A 19,361-nucleotide genomic window follows, 5' to 3' on the forward strand; every position below is an offset into this window, starting at 1 on the left:
GAGGATGTGCCTGGCAAGCCTTTCCCCTGGCCACACCTGGGCTGGGGAACAGCTCTGTGATGAAATGGGATTCACTGACACAGGCTTGGAATTTTTTAAGGGAAGCCTGCAGGACTCAGCAGCCAAGAACTCCCTGGTAATTTTGTTATCACCTCCATTCCTGGCTGGCTTTTAGAGCTCCAGTATATCCACACCTCCATCTGGAGATGTTAATGCATTAATACAGAGCAGGGTGAGTGTCACAGGGAGGGGGAGGAACTGAGGCACAGGCAGATTACACAGTTTCCAGAGGCATAGAGCAGTTACAGGATTAATTGGTGCTAGGCAAGATCATGGACTTAAATATATTCTTGCTTTGAAGATTTTACTGGGAGCCTGCACAAATGTGTGACAGCAGAACTGGGTTTCAAGCCTGAGTGTAAATTATTGTGATCAGATCTAGCCCACTTAAAACTGGTAGTTCATTTTAATTGAATTGTATTAGTCTGGACACTTTATGAATACAAAAAGCATCAGGCCTGTCAGTTCCTGCAGGGTTGGATGTGATTTAAATGGATGTGGATGCAGGTGTCCCCAAATTTCACCTCTCCTCTCTGATCTCATGGAGAATCTGTTCAACTCTTTCTGGGGCTGAGCCAAGGCCTGTTGGCATTAATGAAGTCTCTCCTCTCAGCTGAAAGAAATGAATGGATCAGATACTTTTTTTTTTTTTTTTTCCTAAATTTTGTGGAGTACACCATGCAGAGCTTTTGGTGAGGAGTGGGGCCAGTGAGAATAAACACTCCATCCTGGATGTTCTGTCTGTGCCAGTGAGTGAGAGGGAAGAGCCGTGGAGTGAGAGGCTTCAGGCAGGGCCCAGGGCTCAGTTTTGGAGCTCAGTTGTTGCTGTGTCAATGTTGGATCATGAAGTCCGTGATGTTTTGATCACGTGCAGAATTTGGGCTGTGAGAGGTACCAGGGAGGTGTTTTGTGGTTTGGCATCACTGTCTGTGGTTTGTTCAGGAATTCTGTGTGGGAGGTGGTGGAGAAATGCAGGACATTAATTTAACATGCAGGTTTGGGCTGTTTTCAGACAAAAAAAAAGCCTCAAGCCCTCCCTCACAGAGTGCCAAGGCTTTTAGCTTGTGGTATTCAGTATTTTCGAGCAGAATTGTCTCCTTCTCATGTGTGGTTGTGCTAAAATGATTTTACAGGTGATCTCCATAGCCATGTGTGTTGTTCAGTGGTGATGTCTGAGGTTTGTTTGAAATCTGCCTTAAATTTCAGTGCAGGAAATGCTGGGACAGTCCCTGCTTGGTGATGACCCCGATCCAGCTGAACTCCAGCCCATGGGATTGCACCACACTCACACAGCTTTGCCTACACCTGACTTTCTCAAGATTAATAGCTAATTAAACTGAATTTAGCTAAATATTTGTGCGTGTTAGTGTGTGTACTGCACAAACAAGATGCAGGGAAACAAAGGCTCTAAAAGTGTCCAGACAAGCGTGTGCAAATGTCAGCTAACTGGGATTAATTGGCAGTTGGGTACCTTGAGATGGAAACTCGGGCCTTGTCATGATAAATATAATTAATGGCCTGGTATTATTATATGGGGAGGTCAGTCTGGACGGGCTGATGTTCCCTTCTGGCCTTAATATCCAGGTAGAACTATGAGATTTCATGTTTCCTCTTCCTTTCTCCTCCTTGCCCATGTACTTGGGGACTCCAGAGGCAGCAGCAATGCGTGCTGTCAGCTTCTTTGCATTTCCAGTAATGGAAAGCATCAGTTTTTATAAATCTCATTTTTGCCCAGCCCCGTCCCCTTCCTGGTTTGGGCTGATATCAAAAGATGATGGTTGAGGCGAATCAGCAGAGCATGAACTCCATGGAAGTGTTTCTCTTTCTCTCCTCCTCAGCCTTCCCCCCTCCCCCAGGCCCCTCTAATAAACCCCTGAATACCCAGCCTTTATTCTGTTGTTGAATCCAGTTATTTTCTTTACTTTTAGCAGGCTCATCTGTGTCTGATCCTGTTGTCCTCCCTGTCAGATGCAGCAATATTGGAGTGAAAGGGCTAAATTGAGGCTGTTCTGGGACTCTTTGGGAGTCAGCTGAAGCTCTGCTGTGCGAGGGGAGGGCAGCCCTGCCTCCTTTGTGCCCGGGGAATACAATCTTCCCCTCTGCAAAGGCTCTTGCATCATTTGCATCCCAATGGAACCAGCCAACTGGGCTTGGGTGCTGTCAGCAGCAAAGTCAGCCCTTTTCCTGCTATCATTTGGTAAAATTCCCCTAACTCACTGTTTTGGGAAGCATGAAAGGAGTGTCGATCCCATCACTTCCTAAATTCGGACAGAAATTTCCCAGTGCTTTGTGCTGAAGTCTGTGCGAAATGGGAATGTAACCACACCACCTGTAAAACGTTCACCTTTAGCTTGTCACTGAGCCTGGGCTGGCTCTTGGAGCTCCTGTCTGAGCCTTATCAAACAGAATTAATTCTTTTATTTCTGTGCCACGTTGATTTGGGACCCCAGGACGCTCAGGGGTGCCGGATCCACGTTGTTCCTCCACTCTGGGAATGACATCCCAGCTCCTGTCCACAGCCCCATGTGTGAGCTGTGACACCTGGAGGGAATTCCCCCTCCTTTTCCTGCTGCTGGGAATAGAGAGCAAGCTCCAAAAGTAATACTGACAGGCTTCAGAATTATGATACACCGGAGCTGCGGCGTAATTCTTTGTCAAAGAAGTTAGAGGCCTAAAAATGTTAAGGCTTATTGTTATTCCGAGTTGATAATCTCTGCCTTGCTTTAATAATTTTTCCTCATGCCTGGATAGCCCGCGAGTTGCACAATAATCACTCACACAGCTTTGTAATCAATGCCCAAAGTAATAGGATTCCGCTGGCCAACGGCAATTAATAAATTTGTGTCTTTTTTAAAACACTAGCAAGTCGGGCCTGAAATACGACTGACTGGCTTTCCTCATTTGCATATTTATTGCAGTGGAAAAATTCTTGCCGAATGATTGATGTCGAGCCTGCCTCTTGAATTCCAAACAGCACATTATTATGAAATGAAAAATGCCGGCCATACAGTTGATTAAAGTTGAAGACAGTGGAATCGGTGTTTTTTAAGATTGTGGGAGAATTAAAGGCATATTTTAATAGATGTTGACAAGAAGTGAACTAACAAAAGCAAAGCAAAGGATTTGCTTGAAAAGATTTAATCAAACGTGTTTGGTGGGGGATTAATTGCTGGGGATGACGAGTGCAAGTGGCTGGCTGCTGGATGTGAATGGGGAGCATTGTTCCCAGGCCAGCACGTCGAGGGCCGTTTTGACCTGGAGTTTAACTCTTGTCCCACAGCCCGTTGAAGGGAGGGAGGATTCCCCCTCTCCATCCCAGTGCTGGGATAAACCTGTGTGCCAGGTGGAGATGCTTCTCACTGTGTGCAGAAACAGGAGGTTGGGCTCCTCTCCTCCTCTTGGTGGGGACGTGGGAGCTCCGTGGGGATGGGAGGGCTCTCCATGGAGGCAGGGGATTGCTCCCAGTGTTGTGCAGCTCAGCTTTTACTCTGCATCCCCTCATCCCAATGCCTGCCCTGCTCCAGCTTTTCTGTGGAGGTGCAGGGAGAATGGAAAGCATTGCATGCCTGTGATGTTCCAGTGATGCCAGAGCCTCGGATTCAACTGAGAGGAGAAAAACCCCTTAATTTCCAGTGCTGGCACGGGCTCTGGAGTGCAGCTGTGTGCTGGTACATCCCAGGAAGGGCTTTTCCATGGATTCAGTGTCCCTGTGGCCGCTCCCACTGCTCCACACAGCTGCATGGGAGGGTGAAATGAGAGCCTGTCCTTAAAGGTCACGGAGAGGAGTGCCGGGCTGGCTTTTCCTGTGTGGGAAGCTGTTGGGAATGCTGGGCCTGGATGAGCACAGCAGCCCATCCCCATGGGCAGTGCATGGATTCCATGGCAGCTCTGGGGGCAGGTCCCCCCACTCCGGTTTGTCCACAAGCACTGGCACTGACAGAATTGATGTGGTGTGGTTTGAGAGCAGCAGGACAGGTTTCCTTCCTCTCTGCTGGCTCTCCTGACACTTTGATCCATGGCAGTGCTATCCCTGGATGGAGCTAAATACTCCAGGGCTACTTGCAGCCTGGCTGGAGGGCTGGATGAAACCAGGACATATCAGGAGTATTGAGGGAAAGGCACACTTTGATTTACTGTTGCTGACTCCCAGCGTTCTGGGTGGATTGATCTGCTGCCTGCTGGATCTGGAGCAACTTTTTCCCTCCTGGACACAAAATTAAGGGGTTTCTGTGGGCTCTTCCAAGGGACTCTTCCAAGGTAGTGTCTCACCTGTGACTCTGCGTCCCGTCAGAGCTGGAAGTTGTGCTCCAGCCACGTTTGTTGTGCTCTTGTTTTCATTACAAAAATCCTGCCGGGGGTAGGAGGGTCAGTCAGTGTCCGGCCTCCTCTCAAAATGACCCAGTTTGCGTCCCTGGAGCAGTTCTGGTTTGTGCTGAGTTCATTCACAAATGGGGCAGGCTCTGCCCCAAAGCAGGCAGTGTAAAGGCAGACAAGGGCTTCAGAAGGAAGAGGAGGAGGAGGAAAAGGAGGGAAGGAAACAGCCCCTTCTGGAATGAAATGTGGGATGGATAGGGCAGGGCTAGGTGGGAGGAGAGCAGAGGAGGGTGAAGCTGAGTTTACAGCACACTTAAGCAGCCAGCAGTAGAAGTGGGAATGCCATGCAGTGATGCTGTTAAATACACAAGAACTGAGAGCAGGGAAATTACCCAGCTCTAAGAGGCTCATGATGAAGCCACTGCCTGCAATAATTAGCCCTCCCACCTGGTTAGACACACGGTCTTTGTCTTCCCTGCCCTCTCCAGCCCCCTCACTCCAAATCAAATTGCTCCCCATCCCCACTTCTGCCGGGCTCTGGATCTCATAGCCTGGGGCAGCTCGAGCCTGTCTTTATTTCCTTGCCTGCTCGCCATGGCCCTGCTGTACCCCAGAAGGGCTGGAGTGCTACTCCAGTTGTAATTGCCAGGATCAAAGCTGCCTGGGGTGCATTAGCTCTGCTGCTGGAGGAGAGGCAGCGGGGAGGAAATAAACAGTTTGGGAAGCTCTGGGGACATTGGGCTGTGTTGCAGGCAGTGGGAAGGATTTTGCTGGTGTAAGCTGTGCACTCGGGCTAGGGTGGGGGCACTTGGCTCCTGCAGGTGATGCTTTAGCTGCAGACACCTACAACAAATGCATTTTTTCAGGGCTTTTGTCTGTTTGTCTGGTGGAATTGTTTTGATGCTCGCACACGTCTGATTTACAAGTGCAGCAAACCTAATCCGTTAATAGGTTTATATAGAGGAGTTGTCAGAGTGTGTCTATAATGAACCACGGGCTCGGGGAGGGCGAGCCCAACAGCTGATGTGCAACAAAAATCTTAAAGCATCTTCTCCTTGACATTGCTGTTACTGAGGTCAGGCCATAATTTATCTGGAGGTGGTGACAACTGAGCAATATCACAGTGGGAACACGCAGGAGATTGAGACCTCTGAGTGTCTGGGCTGATTTCTGCCTCTGTCTGCCTGAGGAAGATTTGCTGTTCACTCTACCCATGATCTCTGTGTCCCTCACTGAAAAGCAGAAATAAAGAAAAGAGTGGAGTGGGGAAAAGCTCTCCCTGTTCTTTTTGAGCCGGGTACAGAGGGAGGTTGGGGAGTTAAGCAGTGGCAGAGGAGGCACCAGGGGAAGCTCTGGGGAAGGTCCCAGCTCCTGCTCCCCACACAAACCCACGGGCTCTGTCAGCCAAAGTTCAGTTGGGGTTTTTGGGTAGGGGTGTGCCAAGTGTTTCACCTGGGAGAGCTGGCCCTGTGATGGATGTGCACAGGGACAGTCTGTGTAGGTCTGGGCAGACACTTGTTTTCTCTCAGAGAGTTCTGCAGGGAGGCTTGTTGGTTGCCACAAAAGAACTGCTTCTGAAGAGCAGATGCTGTGGCAGTGTGCAGTTAACCTGTCCCACAGTCAGCTGGAGCTGTGTGTCCTTGGAGAACCCACAGCCACTGGAACAGGCACTGCATGGACACAGGAAAACTGTCAGCTGCAAAAGCCTTTGGATACACAGCGTCACATCTGTGACTCAGGACTTCAAATTCGGGATTTGTCTGTGTGAACGCCCTGGAGTGCAACTGCTCATCCCACTAAAAATCACATTCACACCATGTGTTGATCAATTTACACCCCTCCAACCCATCTTTTTTTCCCTTTCTCTTTCCTCAGGATCTCTGGGCCTGCAGTTCTGCTCTTCTGATCAGAATCTTCTCATTAAACTCGCCAGGTCACGGTTTAAAAGTTTCCCCCGTAGATCAGATCTTGTCACTTGTGTCCCTTACTCTGCAGGTTGTAAAACCCTGGAGGCCTTGCTGAAAGTGCTGGTGGAACTTCAGGATGAGCTGCTTTATCAGTACCCAGGCACGAGGCATCTGGTCGATGGAAAGCAAGCAAAAACCGAGAGGTGAATGCAAAAAGAGATCAGATCTTTCTGAACCCTTTGTCTCCAGCAAACAGGACAATGCCCAGCCTTCCTGACCACCCTCACCCTGCTGCTCTCTCAGTTGCTGCTGTGTCTGGGGGACAGACACTGTTATTTGGATTCCTTCTGCCTTGTGGGAAGTCTGGTTTGTGATATTTGTGATGATGGAGCAGAGGCTAAACCACGGGGCTTTTAACAGCAGTATCAGTGTGGTGTGGGCTGGTGGTGGAGGGGCCGTCAGGGACTCACACATTGCCTTGGGGAGGGACAGAGTGTTTATCCTGAGTGGTTTTGTTCCAGTGAGGATGAAATCCCGAGCAGCAGCGATGAGGAGCCAGTGGAGAAGGCTCAGGAGAAGAGGAGGAGGCTCCCCAAACGGAAGCTGAAGTTTGAGGAGTACCCTGAGTTCATCGCCAAGCGCTACAAGGACTTCAGGACCTACAGGAACAGCACCCTGCAGAAGTGGCACGACAAGACAAAGCTGGCAACTGGCAAAATGGGGAAGGCAAGGCCTGGGTTGTGTGTGCTGACACGGCTCTCAGGGAGCAGGGATCTGGGGAGCAAGTTCAGACTGAAAAAGGGGAAATTTGGGTGGGATACATGGAACACGTTCTTGCCTATGGGTGTGGGGAGGCCCTGGCACAGGGTGCCCAGAGCAGCTGTGCCTGCCCCCTCCCTGGAAGTGTCCAAGGCCAGGTAGGATGGGGCTTGGAGCACCCTGGGACAGTGTAAGGTGTCTCGTGGTAGTTTCTGTGTTCCTTCAACCAGACATCCCATCACAGCCAATCTCCAGCGGCAAATAATCTCCAGGAAATTGTCACTCTTGCTGCTGCAGGAGCTGTTTGTGGTTCCTCCCAGAAGCAGGGCCCTCTGAGGCTCTCCTCCTCCATGAAGTGTAGGCTTTAATACAATGGGTAATCATTTCACCCAGAGATCCAGGGTCTCCTCACTTCTCTGAGTTTGTATTAATCATTGAGAAGTTAATCTGAACCAGAACAGCAAAGGCATTTTATTAAGCCAGGCGTCAACTTGCCTCAGGTTGGGAAGGGAGAGCGAGGGAGAAACAAATAAAAAATCCTCGCAGAAATCCCTGCAACAAGCCTAGACCCCCCCCCACCCCTCCCTCCTCCCCTTGGAACTGCTTATCCAGTGACATGGAAAGATAGAGGAACAGTGGTGCCTTGAGGAGAGGCTGTGTGTGTGTTATCTGACACTGCTTAATGCCGTGCAGGGCTTCGGAGCCTTCGAGCGCTCGGTGCTGGCGCAGATCGATCACGTCCTGCTGGACAGGGAGCGATTGCTGCGGCGCACCCAGACCCGCCGCTCCCTCTACACCGTGCTGGGCAAGCCGGAGCAGCAGCCTGCCCCAGCCCCTCAGCCCGGGCCTGACAACTCGGTAAGGAAGGGTTTAATTCTCTAACTCATCCCGGGAAACTCCACAGCGAGCATTTAGCGGGTGAGGTGCTGGTTTGGGAGATGGGTGGAGGTGTCTGAGTGTTGATTCCTGCAGTGGAATGGCCAAGTAAAAGTATTTAAATTTAAACATTTGAACTCCCTCTGCACCGTGCTGGGCAAGCAGGAGCAGCAGCCTGGGCCTGGCAACTCGGTAAGGAGGGCTTTAATTCTCTAACTCATCCTGGGAAACTCTGCAGAGCAAGTAGCGAGAGCCTTTAGAGGGTGTGGTGCTCCTTTGGGAGATGGGTGAAGGAGGTGTCTGAGTTACAGTTCCTCCAGTGTAATGGCTGAGTAAAAATATTTGAATTTAAACTCCCTCTATGCTGTGCTAGGCAAGCAGGAGCAGCAGCCTGGGCCTGACAACTCAGTAAGGAAGGGTTTAATTCTCTAACTCATCCTGGGAAACTCCACAGAATGAGCTTTCAGCAGGTGTGGTGCTTGTCTGGGAGATGGGTGGAGGAGGAAGTGTCTGAGTGTTGGTTCCTGCAGTGTAATGGCTGAGTAAGAACAATTTAAATCCCAGTTTTGTGGTGTTTGCAGTATCTCCTGTCCCAGTTCCTGACAGGGGAAAAACAGGTTTGAGCTGGGATTGTTCCCCTCCTTTGCAGATCACTGAATCTGATCTTTGAGGCAGCGGCAACAAAACTTGGTTTTCACCCTGCAGCTCAGAGTCTTTAACCCAGAAAGTCCCTTTTAAAATCATACTGCATATAACCCACAGAATACGTTAGTAGTAAGCCCGTTATTAATTTAGTATTTAAGAATGAATAAATACTCAATTCTGAGAGATCAGGTAGAATTACTGGACTTGCAAGATGTATTTTTGCCATTACATTAAAAATATCTGTAGTATTTTGCCAGAAAGACTTTGCACAGCCCTATTTATTTCCCAGTAAAGGCATCATAAATCTAGTTCGGCATTGGCAGCGTTTCTGCCTTGCCTTTAAATGTATTCCTGGTCCTTTAAAGCTGGTTATGTTGGGAATTTTTTTCCCCATTCCTTCATATCATCAAGTGTGTTTACAAGCTGCTGCACGTGATGTCTCTGGAGTTAGGGACAGAAATGTGCACATGTGAGCTCTCATATTTCCTTGGTGCTTCCAGGAAGTCCTCCCTGCCTCAGATTCCAACAGGCACCTGAAGGACATCGACGAGGAGATATTTGATGATGATGACTTTTATCACCAGGTAGGTGATGGTAAACGTGTGCCGGAATTACAGCTCCAGTTGGGTTTCAATCCTTAGAAAGAAAATGCAGTTGGTTCTATGCTCCGTGTTTCTCTTCACCTGTGAAACTCCCTGTTTTAACACCCAAAATCTCTGCAAGTCCCTCAGGGGACTCTGCTCTCAGGTTTTGTTCTGGGACTGTGATGTGAACTTGCTGATGCTTGAGTGTGTCAGGGCTGCAGGAGCTGTGCCTGTTGTTCTCTCTGAGAAAAGGCTCTGAATTCTCTGCAGGTGACTGTTCTCTGTGGGCAGAGCCCCCTTGGGAAAAACAATCCCAGGAGATCCTCAGGAGCACTGAAAGTTGCTCTTGTCTCCGCCTAAATCATCTCATTTCCCTGCTGAATGGGAGAGCTCCTGGGCTGCTCTGGCACTTCTCTTGGAATTGGGCCAGCTTGGATCCAGGCCAGTTATTCCTTTTATTTGCAAAATTCTTAGAAGCAAGGAATCTGCAGCCAGTGCAGGGAAACACTGTGTTTGTGGTTTATTGAATAAGGACAGTGCCAGCTTTATCAAAAACTGGAATTGTCACTTATTGAGGAATATGTCACTGTAAGTGTGTGAAAACCTCTGCCTGCTTTGATGATCCACACAAATTCAGGACTAAACAAATATTATATCATTGGAAAGACAGATTTTTTTTTTTTAATCTGAATAGTTATTAGAGTGGCCAGTAGAGTGCTAAGGGAGTAGGAGAGAGCTGATGCCATGTGAGGATGCCACATGGTGATGGGAGAGGGCCTGTCCTGTTGGCAGCAGGGTTTGAAGGGGCCACATCTGTTGAGATAATGCTGAGGTGGAATTTGGGGTCCGAGTGGCCCAGAAGCTCAGCTTTGGGGGAAGATTGGACCCTAAGAACACAGAAGGAGTGAAGTTGGGATAACAAACTCATGGAGTGGAGGAGCAGCTGAGGTTGACAGACCAAGGACCTGTGCAGAGAAGGTGCTTCTTGGCCGTGAAATGTTAAATTTTTAAAAAGAAAACAGCAATGGATGAGTGTCCCCCATCTTTCCCTCTAATAACTGTAACTGTGCTAAATGGTGATTTCAGAAATATGAGCAGGCCCAGCTTAGCTTCTCCCCTCACTGGTTAATTGGGGTGCTGGGGTTAATCTAAATTAAAACTTAAACTAATAGAGGTCATCGAGGGAAGAGAATCACCTGAGTAAAACAAATGGGTCTGCCAGGCACAACTGTATCTTGGCCATTTCCCAGGAGGGAAGTGGCAGCAAATTGGAGCAGTTTGAGGCCCGGGCAGAGGTGAAGGATGGGTGGCAGGGGCTCCCTGCAGAAGGCAGCGCTGCAGATTGCGTTCCCTGCTGCTCCAGCTGCAGGAGCAGGACCAGCCAGCAGCATCTGGCGGCACAGCCAGGCATGGGTGCTACTTCGGGAACCCCACGGACTGGAAATATGGTGCTTAGCCTGGTGCAGGCTTTAATCACCTCCCAGTCCTTGGCAGCAGCTCCGACAGCTTCCCCCGGCCTCGTACATCACACACAGACATCTGCTGAGCCGCCGGGCAGCTGCACATCCATTTTCCTCTCTTGCTGGGGGTTTGTTTTGATCTCCCTCCCTCCCTTCCACCCTTCCCCTCTCCTCCATCCCCCAAAATGCTTCCTCTGGCAGAGGAGGATCCGAGCAGATCCCCGGTGTTTGTGGGGATGGCTCCGCTGCCCTGGTTCATGTCCCGTGCTCGGTGGGGTTTGGAGGTTGGAGCTGCAGCCAGTTCAGGGATAAGGCTGAGGAAAATGGCTCTGCTGTGTTTTCTGTCACCTCCTCAATTAAATTGGATTCATAAAGTGCTTTCCTTTATTTGTCAGGGCTCTAAGCTTGGAGCTGAACATTGCATTGAGAGCAGGGAGAGCGCAGCACAATGGAGCTGCCAAGGGCCTGAATGGCTCTGCTTTCCCTGGGTCAGAACTGAGCAGTGCTTTTGTGTGTGTGTGTGTGTGCGTGATTGCATGTGTGGGCATGGAAATAAAACCCAGGGAGGGAGCTGCTTCTCCAGGAGTGATCAGCACCGAGCTGAGGGTGCTCACAACCTCTGACCCCTGTGCATAAGGCTGATTGCAGCGTGCATTTCAGCACCTGCCTCTCCCTTCCTATTTAAATCTACATCCAGGCTTTCCTTGGGGTCCTTTTCATTCTCCTAAACGGCGTTTTATAGTTATTAATTTGTTTTGATTGCTGCTTAAAAGGTAAACATTGGGATAAAGAACAGCACTGGGAAGCAGCTTCCTCTATGTGTCAGTGTGAAATTAGGCAAGTAAAAACGAACCAGATTTGATGAATGTGCACGAGTTAATGATAACAGAATAAGTAGTTATACTGTTTTATTATAGATTATAATGAAAAGCTCTTTAATTAATCTGTTTTTCTTCTGGAAAAAAACAATTTTCTTGTCCAGGTCTCAATATTCAGTGGAATTCAGCAGGTGGGTCTGGTGGAATTTTCTGATGATTCAGGATTTAACTCTCTTCTGCGTGTTCATCCCACTTTGTCTTTTCTCCCATCCTTCACTTGTTTGAAAAGCAGTTCCAGTTTTTATTGTGATGACCCATGCTGGATGGTGATGGAAAGCTGAGCTGGAATAATGCAGTGAAATAGGTTTATTTGGGTGGGAATAGTTAAAGTGTTTCAGAAGGCTCCTCATTAGGGGCAGCAGTGAGAGGCTGGAGCCCATTTCCTTTTCCTTTAAATTCTCCTTCATACACGGTTTTTAGGGAAGAAAAAGGCTTTTTATTTTTAGAAGTCATATTTACGTAAAATTCATTACAGCTGATATTGCAGCATTAGGACTTAAAATTCCAGCCTGCTACCAGGGAGCTGCTGCTCTGACATGCTACAGTGGAGATTTTATTGTTAGGTTGAAATACTCCTCTGGTAAAGGAGAGAGTGGAAATTGGTTTATTTCCAACAGGAATTAGGTTAGTGTTCATATGCTAAGTGTTCCACTGGTAGCAGCTCTTCCCAGAACAAATGTTCATCACTGCTGGCAGCAGGTATGCCTAAGGAGAATTGGGAATATCCATAATCCCTTTTTTTTCCTCTGCTCTCCTGCTCCCTCCTCCCCTGGTCTTGGTGGTGGTGTGCACACAGTCCTGGCTGTGGGCACCAGAGAGGAGCCAGAGTGGAGGGGGAACACCCAAGGAAACACCAAAACCTTCCAAGAGGGATTCTCATCCCCCCCCCAGCTGGGATTTACCCCAGGGTCAGCATCCTTAAACCCCCCTGTGTGATTCCTTGGAAAACTTCCCTGATGGGGTGGATGTCCCCAGCAGTTTCCTGGGCCCCCAGGAATCTGATAATGCCACAAACAAGGAATTACCAATCCAGAGAACTATTAAAAGTCGATGATGGTGACGAATAGAGAGAAGCCTGGCTTTGTGACAAGCTGGTTTACCTTAATTAAACCGGTGAGTGATTAATATGGACAGCTGATCTTGTGGCTTTAATTAGATGCATTTAGAGTTTTGTGTGAATAAGAGATGTCTCGAACCATCCCACAGGTTAATGGCAATACAATACTCTTATCACAGGCATGTATCTTTCAAATGGCTGGGTAGATGGTTAATAACACATTTTAAAGCTTGATTTGGAGCTTCTCTTAATGGGTTATTCGAAAATAGGCAAATCTGTGCATCCTACACAGCCCTGAATTTGACTAAAATGGGTTTTAAAAAGAGACCGTCCAGTGATTTCAGCTTGCATTTTATGAAATATAAAAAATCAGGTTTTTACAAAGCATTTCAAGGGGGTTTAAAATAATATTTGAGCTGCAAACTTATATTTTCTCTGCTCTTGGTAGAGATGTTGTTACACAGCTACTGAGTAGGACCTTAGAAGAGGATCTTTAGTAATTTGATTTGCTCTGTAAGGTCTAAGACAAGTGAGCCTTTTGTCACGAGGCTGATTTCAGCTCTCCTTAGCTCTTTGTCTCAACTGGAAATTCTTAGGGGTCTGCAAATCAGAAAGGTCAGCGAGTGTAGGATTAGAAACACTGATAGATAGTGCATGAAAATGAGACCTAACCTCTAAAATGAAAATTGACCTCTCAAATGAGAAATGAGTCTCTGTTACCCTTGAGCAGCACCCTGATGGCATTTCCAAGTCCCTCTGATTCTGTCCAGTGGACTCGGTGTGCGTCTCTCCAGCTGGCACTGAGGGGAGCTCTTTTAGGGGAATTCTGTAGGAGGGGATCTTAGCTTTGGTGTCAGGGCAGGTTTTGGGTTCTACAGGAGCTCTCCTGGCAGACATCAGCACTTCCTGCCAAGGAAAACCCAGCTGGCATTGACAGCTTCCCTCTGCTCCCCTGCAGTTGTGTTTCCTGCCGTGGGAGGCTGAGCTGAGGTTCTGCAAGTCCGGGGAAGAGGTGAAGGAGGGAAAGCAAAACAGGATCTGTTTGAAATCAAAGCCTTTTGATGCTGGAATTGCCTGACTCTGTCTTCACACATCAGGGCTTAACGCTGATGGTGATTTACTCACACTTCCTAGTTAATAATTAGACATTGGGAGACACCATATATCACTCCTAATGGAATATATGGGGTCTGATGAGAGTTTTCTGTTTTGACTAATAAATTTTAAGCTGAATCGCCAGGCTTAATGAAATATTACCGTTTGGGAAGTGGTTTAAGTCTTGTGCTGGGAAAACAGTGTTGCTTTATTCAGTAAATGAATTTATCATTCACTCTGTATCCCGAGCCCTGGCTGGCTTTGGAGCACGGGCTGGATGCAAGACTCTGAACCAGAAAGCAGAAAACTAATCAAATCCTTAAAGACCAAAGGCAGCCAGGCAGGCCTGGGCTGACTTTTTCAGAGGTAGCCTCTGGCTACATCCACTTTTATTTTAGTAACCATTGTTAGCATGATTTATAACCTCAGCTCGGAGACGTTCGCTATTTAGATGTAACAAGATGCTTCACAGCTTTTATTTCCTTTTCCTAATTTCCCTCTTGCTCCTGCTTTGTTTTTTTTTTTTTTTTTAAACTTCTTTTCCTCGCTGTGCTCTCCCAGGCTGTGTCCCCAGTCCCATAGCTGACATTGCACTGGAAGAACATGTGGAGCACTGGAAGGCCTTGTCAGCCCCAAGGTCAAGGGAGTTGGTTCAGGGTTAGGAGCCTGCCCTAAAAATGCATCTTGGAATTGTGGAATGGTTTGGGTTGGAAGGAGCCTTAAAGCTCATCTTGTTTCACCCCATCACAGTCAGGGACACCTGCCACTGTCCCAGGCTGCTCCAAGCCCCATCCAGCCTGGCCTTGGACAATTCCAGGGATCCAGGGGCAGCCACAGCTGCTCTGGGCACCCTGTGCCAGGGCCTGCCCACCCTTCCAGCCAGGAATTCCTTCCCAGTATCCCATCCAACCCCCTGTCATTGTTCTCACCAGTGTGGGCACAGCTGTAAGATCCTGGGACCCTCCTTGTTGTTTCAGTCTGGATTTCTGGGCCAGCAGGAGGAGCCAAGCCCTGCAGGGAATGTCCTGCTGCTGCTTCCCCGGGAGCACCGGGGTGTGTGTGTGACATCTGTGCCTCAGCAGCTCCTCTGTCAGCAGCACCAGAGCAGACAGCAAACACCCCTGACTGCTGGAGCAGGAGCAAACCACTCTCACCTCTCTGCACCACTTGTGGCTGCTGCTCCAAGCCTCCCTCCCACCTTGCTTTTGACAGAATATTGACTGGAAAGCGAGATCCCATTTCTGCTTAGCCTTAAGGGCAGCTGTTTGCAGAGTGGCAGTGTTACACAGGTTTACTGTGTCGTATGTCTGTGTAACACTGGATTTGGATCTTGTATTTAGCTGCCAGAAGTGACTGTGATGAAGTGGCAGAGATAAACTGATAGATTGTGTGCCAGAAAGATGTTGGGAATCAATCAGATAAACAGGGCAGAGAAGTAGCTTGCTGTTTTCTTCTGATAATAAACCAGCGGCCTGGCTCCTGGAATTTTAAAAAGTAATTGCTGCAGTAATAATCTCCAAAAATAAGCAAGTAGGAGAAAAAAAAAAAAAAACTAGTGGCAGGTTTTTAATTATGTTTGAATCACTCTTTTTTTCTGGTAATGTGATGTATGCCTGGAAGGAGAGGGAAGAACAGGGTGCAGGAAAAGCATCCTGCATCCTTTCTTCCCTGGAATTGCCTGGATTCTGGTTCTGGGTGGGTCTGTTTCAGGCAGTAACTTCACTGGCTGGTGAAATGTAAGGTATCCATAAAGCAGCTTGCTCCCCTCAGTTTTGGAGGGTTTATTTCTGTTCCTTGTGTTGCTGTCTTGGCCAGCACCCAAGGCACAGCACGCACGGTTTGCAGCGAGTGCTGATAAACACACAGCACCAGTCAAGGGTCCAAAAAGGCTGTTCACAACATCCTCTGGCTGCAGGAAGCAAAGAGGACAAACCCCAGCCCTCAGGACACAAAAAGAAATAGAAAAGGCTGCCTGAGCACTCCTGCTGTAGCTATAAAAAGGATTTTGCTGTGCTGTTCTCCGAGCGAGCATCGCTGCCCAACTGCTCTTTGGGGATTGTTTCAGTTCCCCCTGCCCTTCCCCAGGAGTGTGGGGCAGCCCTGTGGGGCTGAGCTTCTGCACATCTGCCCCTGTTACACCCCTGGGAGCTGGCTACACAACAGCTGTGCTTATTCCAGATGGGATTTTTGTCTTTCCTGCAGCTCCTGCGAGAGCTGATCGAGAGGAAAACCACTTCCCTGGACCCCAACGACCAGGTGGCCATGGGCAGGTGAGTGACGGTGGCTGTGACATCCCTGCCCTCAGCCCAGAAAGGGACCTGTGTCCTTCCAGTCCAGCCCACTGCAGAGGGCAAAACACTGAGTTCATCTGGAAAAAGGCATCGTGACATTTGTCAGGGAGCTCATCCTCTCTAACAGACTGCTGAGTTATGGATCACCCAGTCTGGCTTTTGAGCTGTTTGTGTGTGATCCTCTGCAGGTATTTCCCCATTGGAAAGGTTTGGTACAGTTCTTCCTGTCTCTCAGTGGTTCCTGCAGCACTAAGTGCCACAAAAACTGGGTGCCCACTGCTGAAATTTGGCTTTGTCTCTTTATTAACCCAGCTTTGATGTTGTCATAGAAGAATAAACCTTCTGACCTCAGTTAAAGCAATTCCTGTGCATCCCTCCCGTAAGAAAAGCTTCTGTACAATTAAAACAATATCAGGGAATGCTCCCTGCTTGCAGAAGTGAAATATAATTCCATGCAGGGAATTATTTCTCTGTTTAATTCTAGAGTTAGAAAGTAAAGAATCTTCCAAATGCCACTTGATGAGCCGTGTACATTGAAACACCCACAGGCTGTAATTCAGAGAAGTGGAAAAGCTGGAGTTGGGCTCTTCCCTGAAACAATTTTGGAGTGGTTGTCTATAGGGAGGGGAAGAAAAGGCATCAGGAAATTTTGTTGATGGTGAGACAACTTTTCTTCTTGTAAAATATCGCCCAGATTTTAGTGCAATGTGTCAGATTTATTTTGTGTACGTCTGAAATATTATGGAAAGCTATTCACTGTGATTTAACACGATATAGACAAAATTACATTTAAGTGGTGATTGCATTGTACATTTATCTGACTTTGCAATAAAATAGATTACAGTAATTAAGATTATATTAAGATTGCAGTAATTGGATTTTGTTAGATTTTTTCCCTGATGTCGAGTTTTCATTGTATAAATCAGGTGAGATGACTCTCGTTTCAGTTTTTTTAAAAAAAAGTATTTATAACCAGGAGAAGTTTTTCCCTGCTGGAAACTTCTTTGACTTGAGGAAGTTGTGGCTGAGAAGTGGAGCTTTTAATACAGTTGGGGATCAAAGAGTCTTTTTCTGGGAGTGTTCAGTGGTCCTGAAGTTGTGTTCCTGTGGTTCTGCATCCCCCAGGCAGTGGTTGGCCATCCAGAAGTTACGGAGCAAAATAAAGAAGAAAGTGGACAGAAAAGCCAGCAAAGGAAGGAGAATCCGGTGGGTGACGCCTTCTGCAAGCACACACAAGTCCTGATTTCACAAAAAAAACCCCAAAGCCTGACAGCTCTGGGTGTGTTTTACCCCAGCTGGCACTGGGGGTGTTGGGTGGTTTGTGGCTTTGAGGGCATTTCTTGCTCTGGGGCAGCCAGTGGGGAATGCTGATGTTGCTGGAGCCTGGAATAAGAGCTTGGTGGATGCCTTGCCCCAGTCAGGGTCTGAGGAAACACCAGAGGAAGGTGCTCAGGTGTCCCTGAGCCATTTGGGGCTGGAATTTCCAGAGAGAGCCGGGAAACCCCCTCTCGTGCAATTTATTTTTCCTGACTGAGACGTGGGCAGCACATCCAGGGGAAGGTGTGCAGAAATACCTCGGGTAAATCTCTATTTCTCACTGAGTGCCAGTTGCAGTTTGGTGTCAAACCTCTCCTTGCTGGTAACTCACATCACAGCCTCCTTCGTGTCCAAATCATTTCCCTCCTGGATCGCTCATTTGGGTCGGACTCAGTGGAAGAATCTTCCACGTGGGAAGGGGAGCAGCCTGCAGAGCAGGAGGTGTTTCCCCTTTTGCAGAGCAGCTCTCTCCGAGTCTCCCTGAGATCAGCATGATTTGTGGTGGAGGAGGGAGGATGCTGAAAAGCTGCTGTGCTTCCTGAAAAATCCACCACATTAACCATCCTTTGTGAGTAAACTATAAATCCTGAGTTTAGATGGCATCTGATAGAAAGTCAGTGGAGTCAGTCTGGGTCTGGCCTGGCATAGCAATTTTTAAGATAGATGTCATAAGATAATTTATTGAAAGAGGGAAGAGCTACTTTGTTGGCCTGAAAAGCCTATAATTATTGACTATCAATATTCTTTTCTGTCAGCATCGCACATAATTGGATATATTCAGGATTCAGTCAAAACTCCTGACAACATCACACAAGTGAGGCAGCCTCGTAAACCTCCAGGAATAATGGGGAAATCTCTCATGGTGTGCAGTCTGTGCCTTCAGCAGCCCTGGGAGAGCAGCTCTCCACCCCCAGTCAGTTGCCTCTTACATCTTGGGTGCCTCTTTTCGCTTCTTTAAATGAAAGTTGTGCTGACCCTGCAGGGAAAATAACAATAAAAGAAAATCTCGTTGTGGTTGGGATTAGGATGCTGTGAAGCTCCTGCATTTTTCAGACTAGGGCGGTAGAGCCCAAGTGGGTGTTTTTAAATAGTTGGTGCTTCCACTGAGAGATTTGGTGTCACCCCAGGCAGATCCCTGACCCTCTGTTCTTCCTTCTCTTTCTCTAAAATTGGAACAGCAAGTGCTTAAATTTGCCTGCGTGACTTTGAGATCCTGGAGAGCCAAGTCTTTAACACCAAGTTTCATCTGTCTCCTTGACTCTCCCTTTTTAGCAAAGCCTCAGTATTACAGCCTGTTTGGATGCAGTGTCTGTTGTAGGGGCTGAGGATCTGCAGGTGCTTCCAGAAGCAGTCGAGTCTTCCATGAGGGAAATTTGGGCATTAAGAGGGGAAATAAAATCAAACTTGAGAAAGGGACGTTTGCACACCTCTTCCACATGTCAGCGTTTTCTGATCTGTGCTGCTGCAACGTGGCGTGTCTTTGTCCCCACTAAATGAAATATTTTACATCTGCTGGGCTGGGGTTTCCAGAGCCCTGGTTTCAAAAGGAATCAGATGTGGACAAACAGCTGCTGCTTGGGTGGCCACGAGCCCTGTCCCCATGGACAGAGCCCAGGCTGTGCCCTCTTGTTTGTGGCTGCTCCTGACTGCATCCTTGCAGCCTCACACCAGGGCAGCTCCTTCCATAGCCAGGGACAAAGGCAGCAGAGTGCAGAGAGGCCCTGGTGTGAGGCTGTGCCTGAAGAGCCTTCTGAGATGGGCTGTGAGCTCAGCATCCCCCAGGGAGTGTTCCTGCACGGGCAAACAAAAGGGAGTGCAGAGGTGACAGAGTGGAAAGGTGATTCTGGGCAAATGCTAGTGAATCCTTTTGCCTGCTATTTGTCAAGCTCTAAAAATAGCAGCAGCCTGGAGGAGGCGGCTGGGGCTGGGGCAGGCAGGCAGTGCACACAGGCGCCTGGGTTTGGAATCCCCTGCCCTTGGGCACAGGGTTTAAAGCCTCCTCATTCACAGGTTCTCAGTGCCCTGTTAAATTTTATGTCAGGTCCTTGAATATAAATCATGAAATTCCTGCGGGATCTGCCCAGGGTGGCAGATGGGAAGGGGATCCTCTCTCTGGAG

General features: G+C 48.3%; 1 protein-coding gene across 1 annotated transcript in view; it reads left to right on the forward strand.

The window, feature by feature from the left end:
• AATF (apoptosis antagonizing transcription factor) overlaps nucleotides 1-19,361 on the forward strand; it is a 39,068-nt gene that overhangs the window by 6,850 nt on the left and 12,857 nt on the right. The window contains exons 5-10 of the mRNA XM_066201962.1: nucleotides 6,370-6,484; nucleotides 6,803-7,007; nucleotides 7,734-7,898; nucleotides 9,062-9,145; nucleotides 15,838-15,905; nucleotides 17,052-17,132. Coding sequence (XP_066058059.1) covers nucleotides 6,370-6,484; nucleotides 6,803-7,007; nucleotides 7,734-7,898; nucleotides 9,062-9,145; nucleotides 15,838-15,905; nucleotides 17,052-17,132 — 718 coding nt within the window. The remainder of the gene's footprint in view (nucleotides 1-6,369; nucleotides 6,485-6,802; nucleotides 7,008-7,733; nucleotides 7,899-9,061; nucleotides 9,146-15,837; nucleotides 15,906-17,051; nucleotides 17,133-19,361) is intronic.

This window comes from Chamaea fasciata, unplaced genomic scaffold (assembly GCF_029207755.1).
Source record: "Chamaea fasciata isolate MVZ Bird 193981 ecotype frontalis unplaced genomic scaffold, bChaFas1.0.hap1 SCAF_21, whole genome shotgun sequence".
Lineage (NCBI taxonomy): Eukaryota > Metazoa > Chordata > Aves > Passeriformes > Sylviidae > Chamaea > Chamaea fasciata.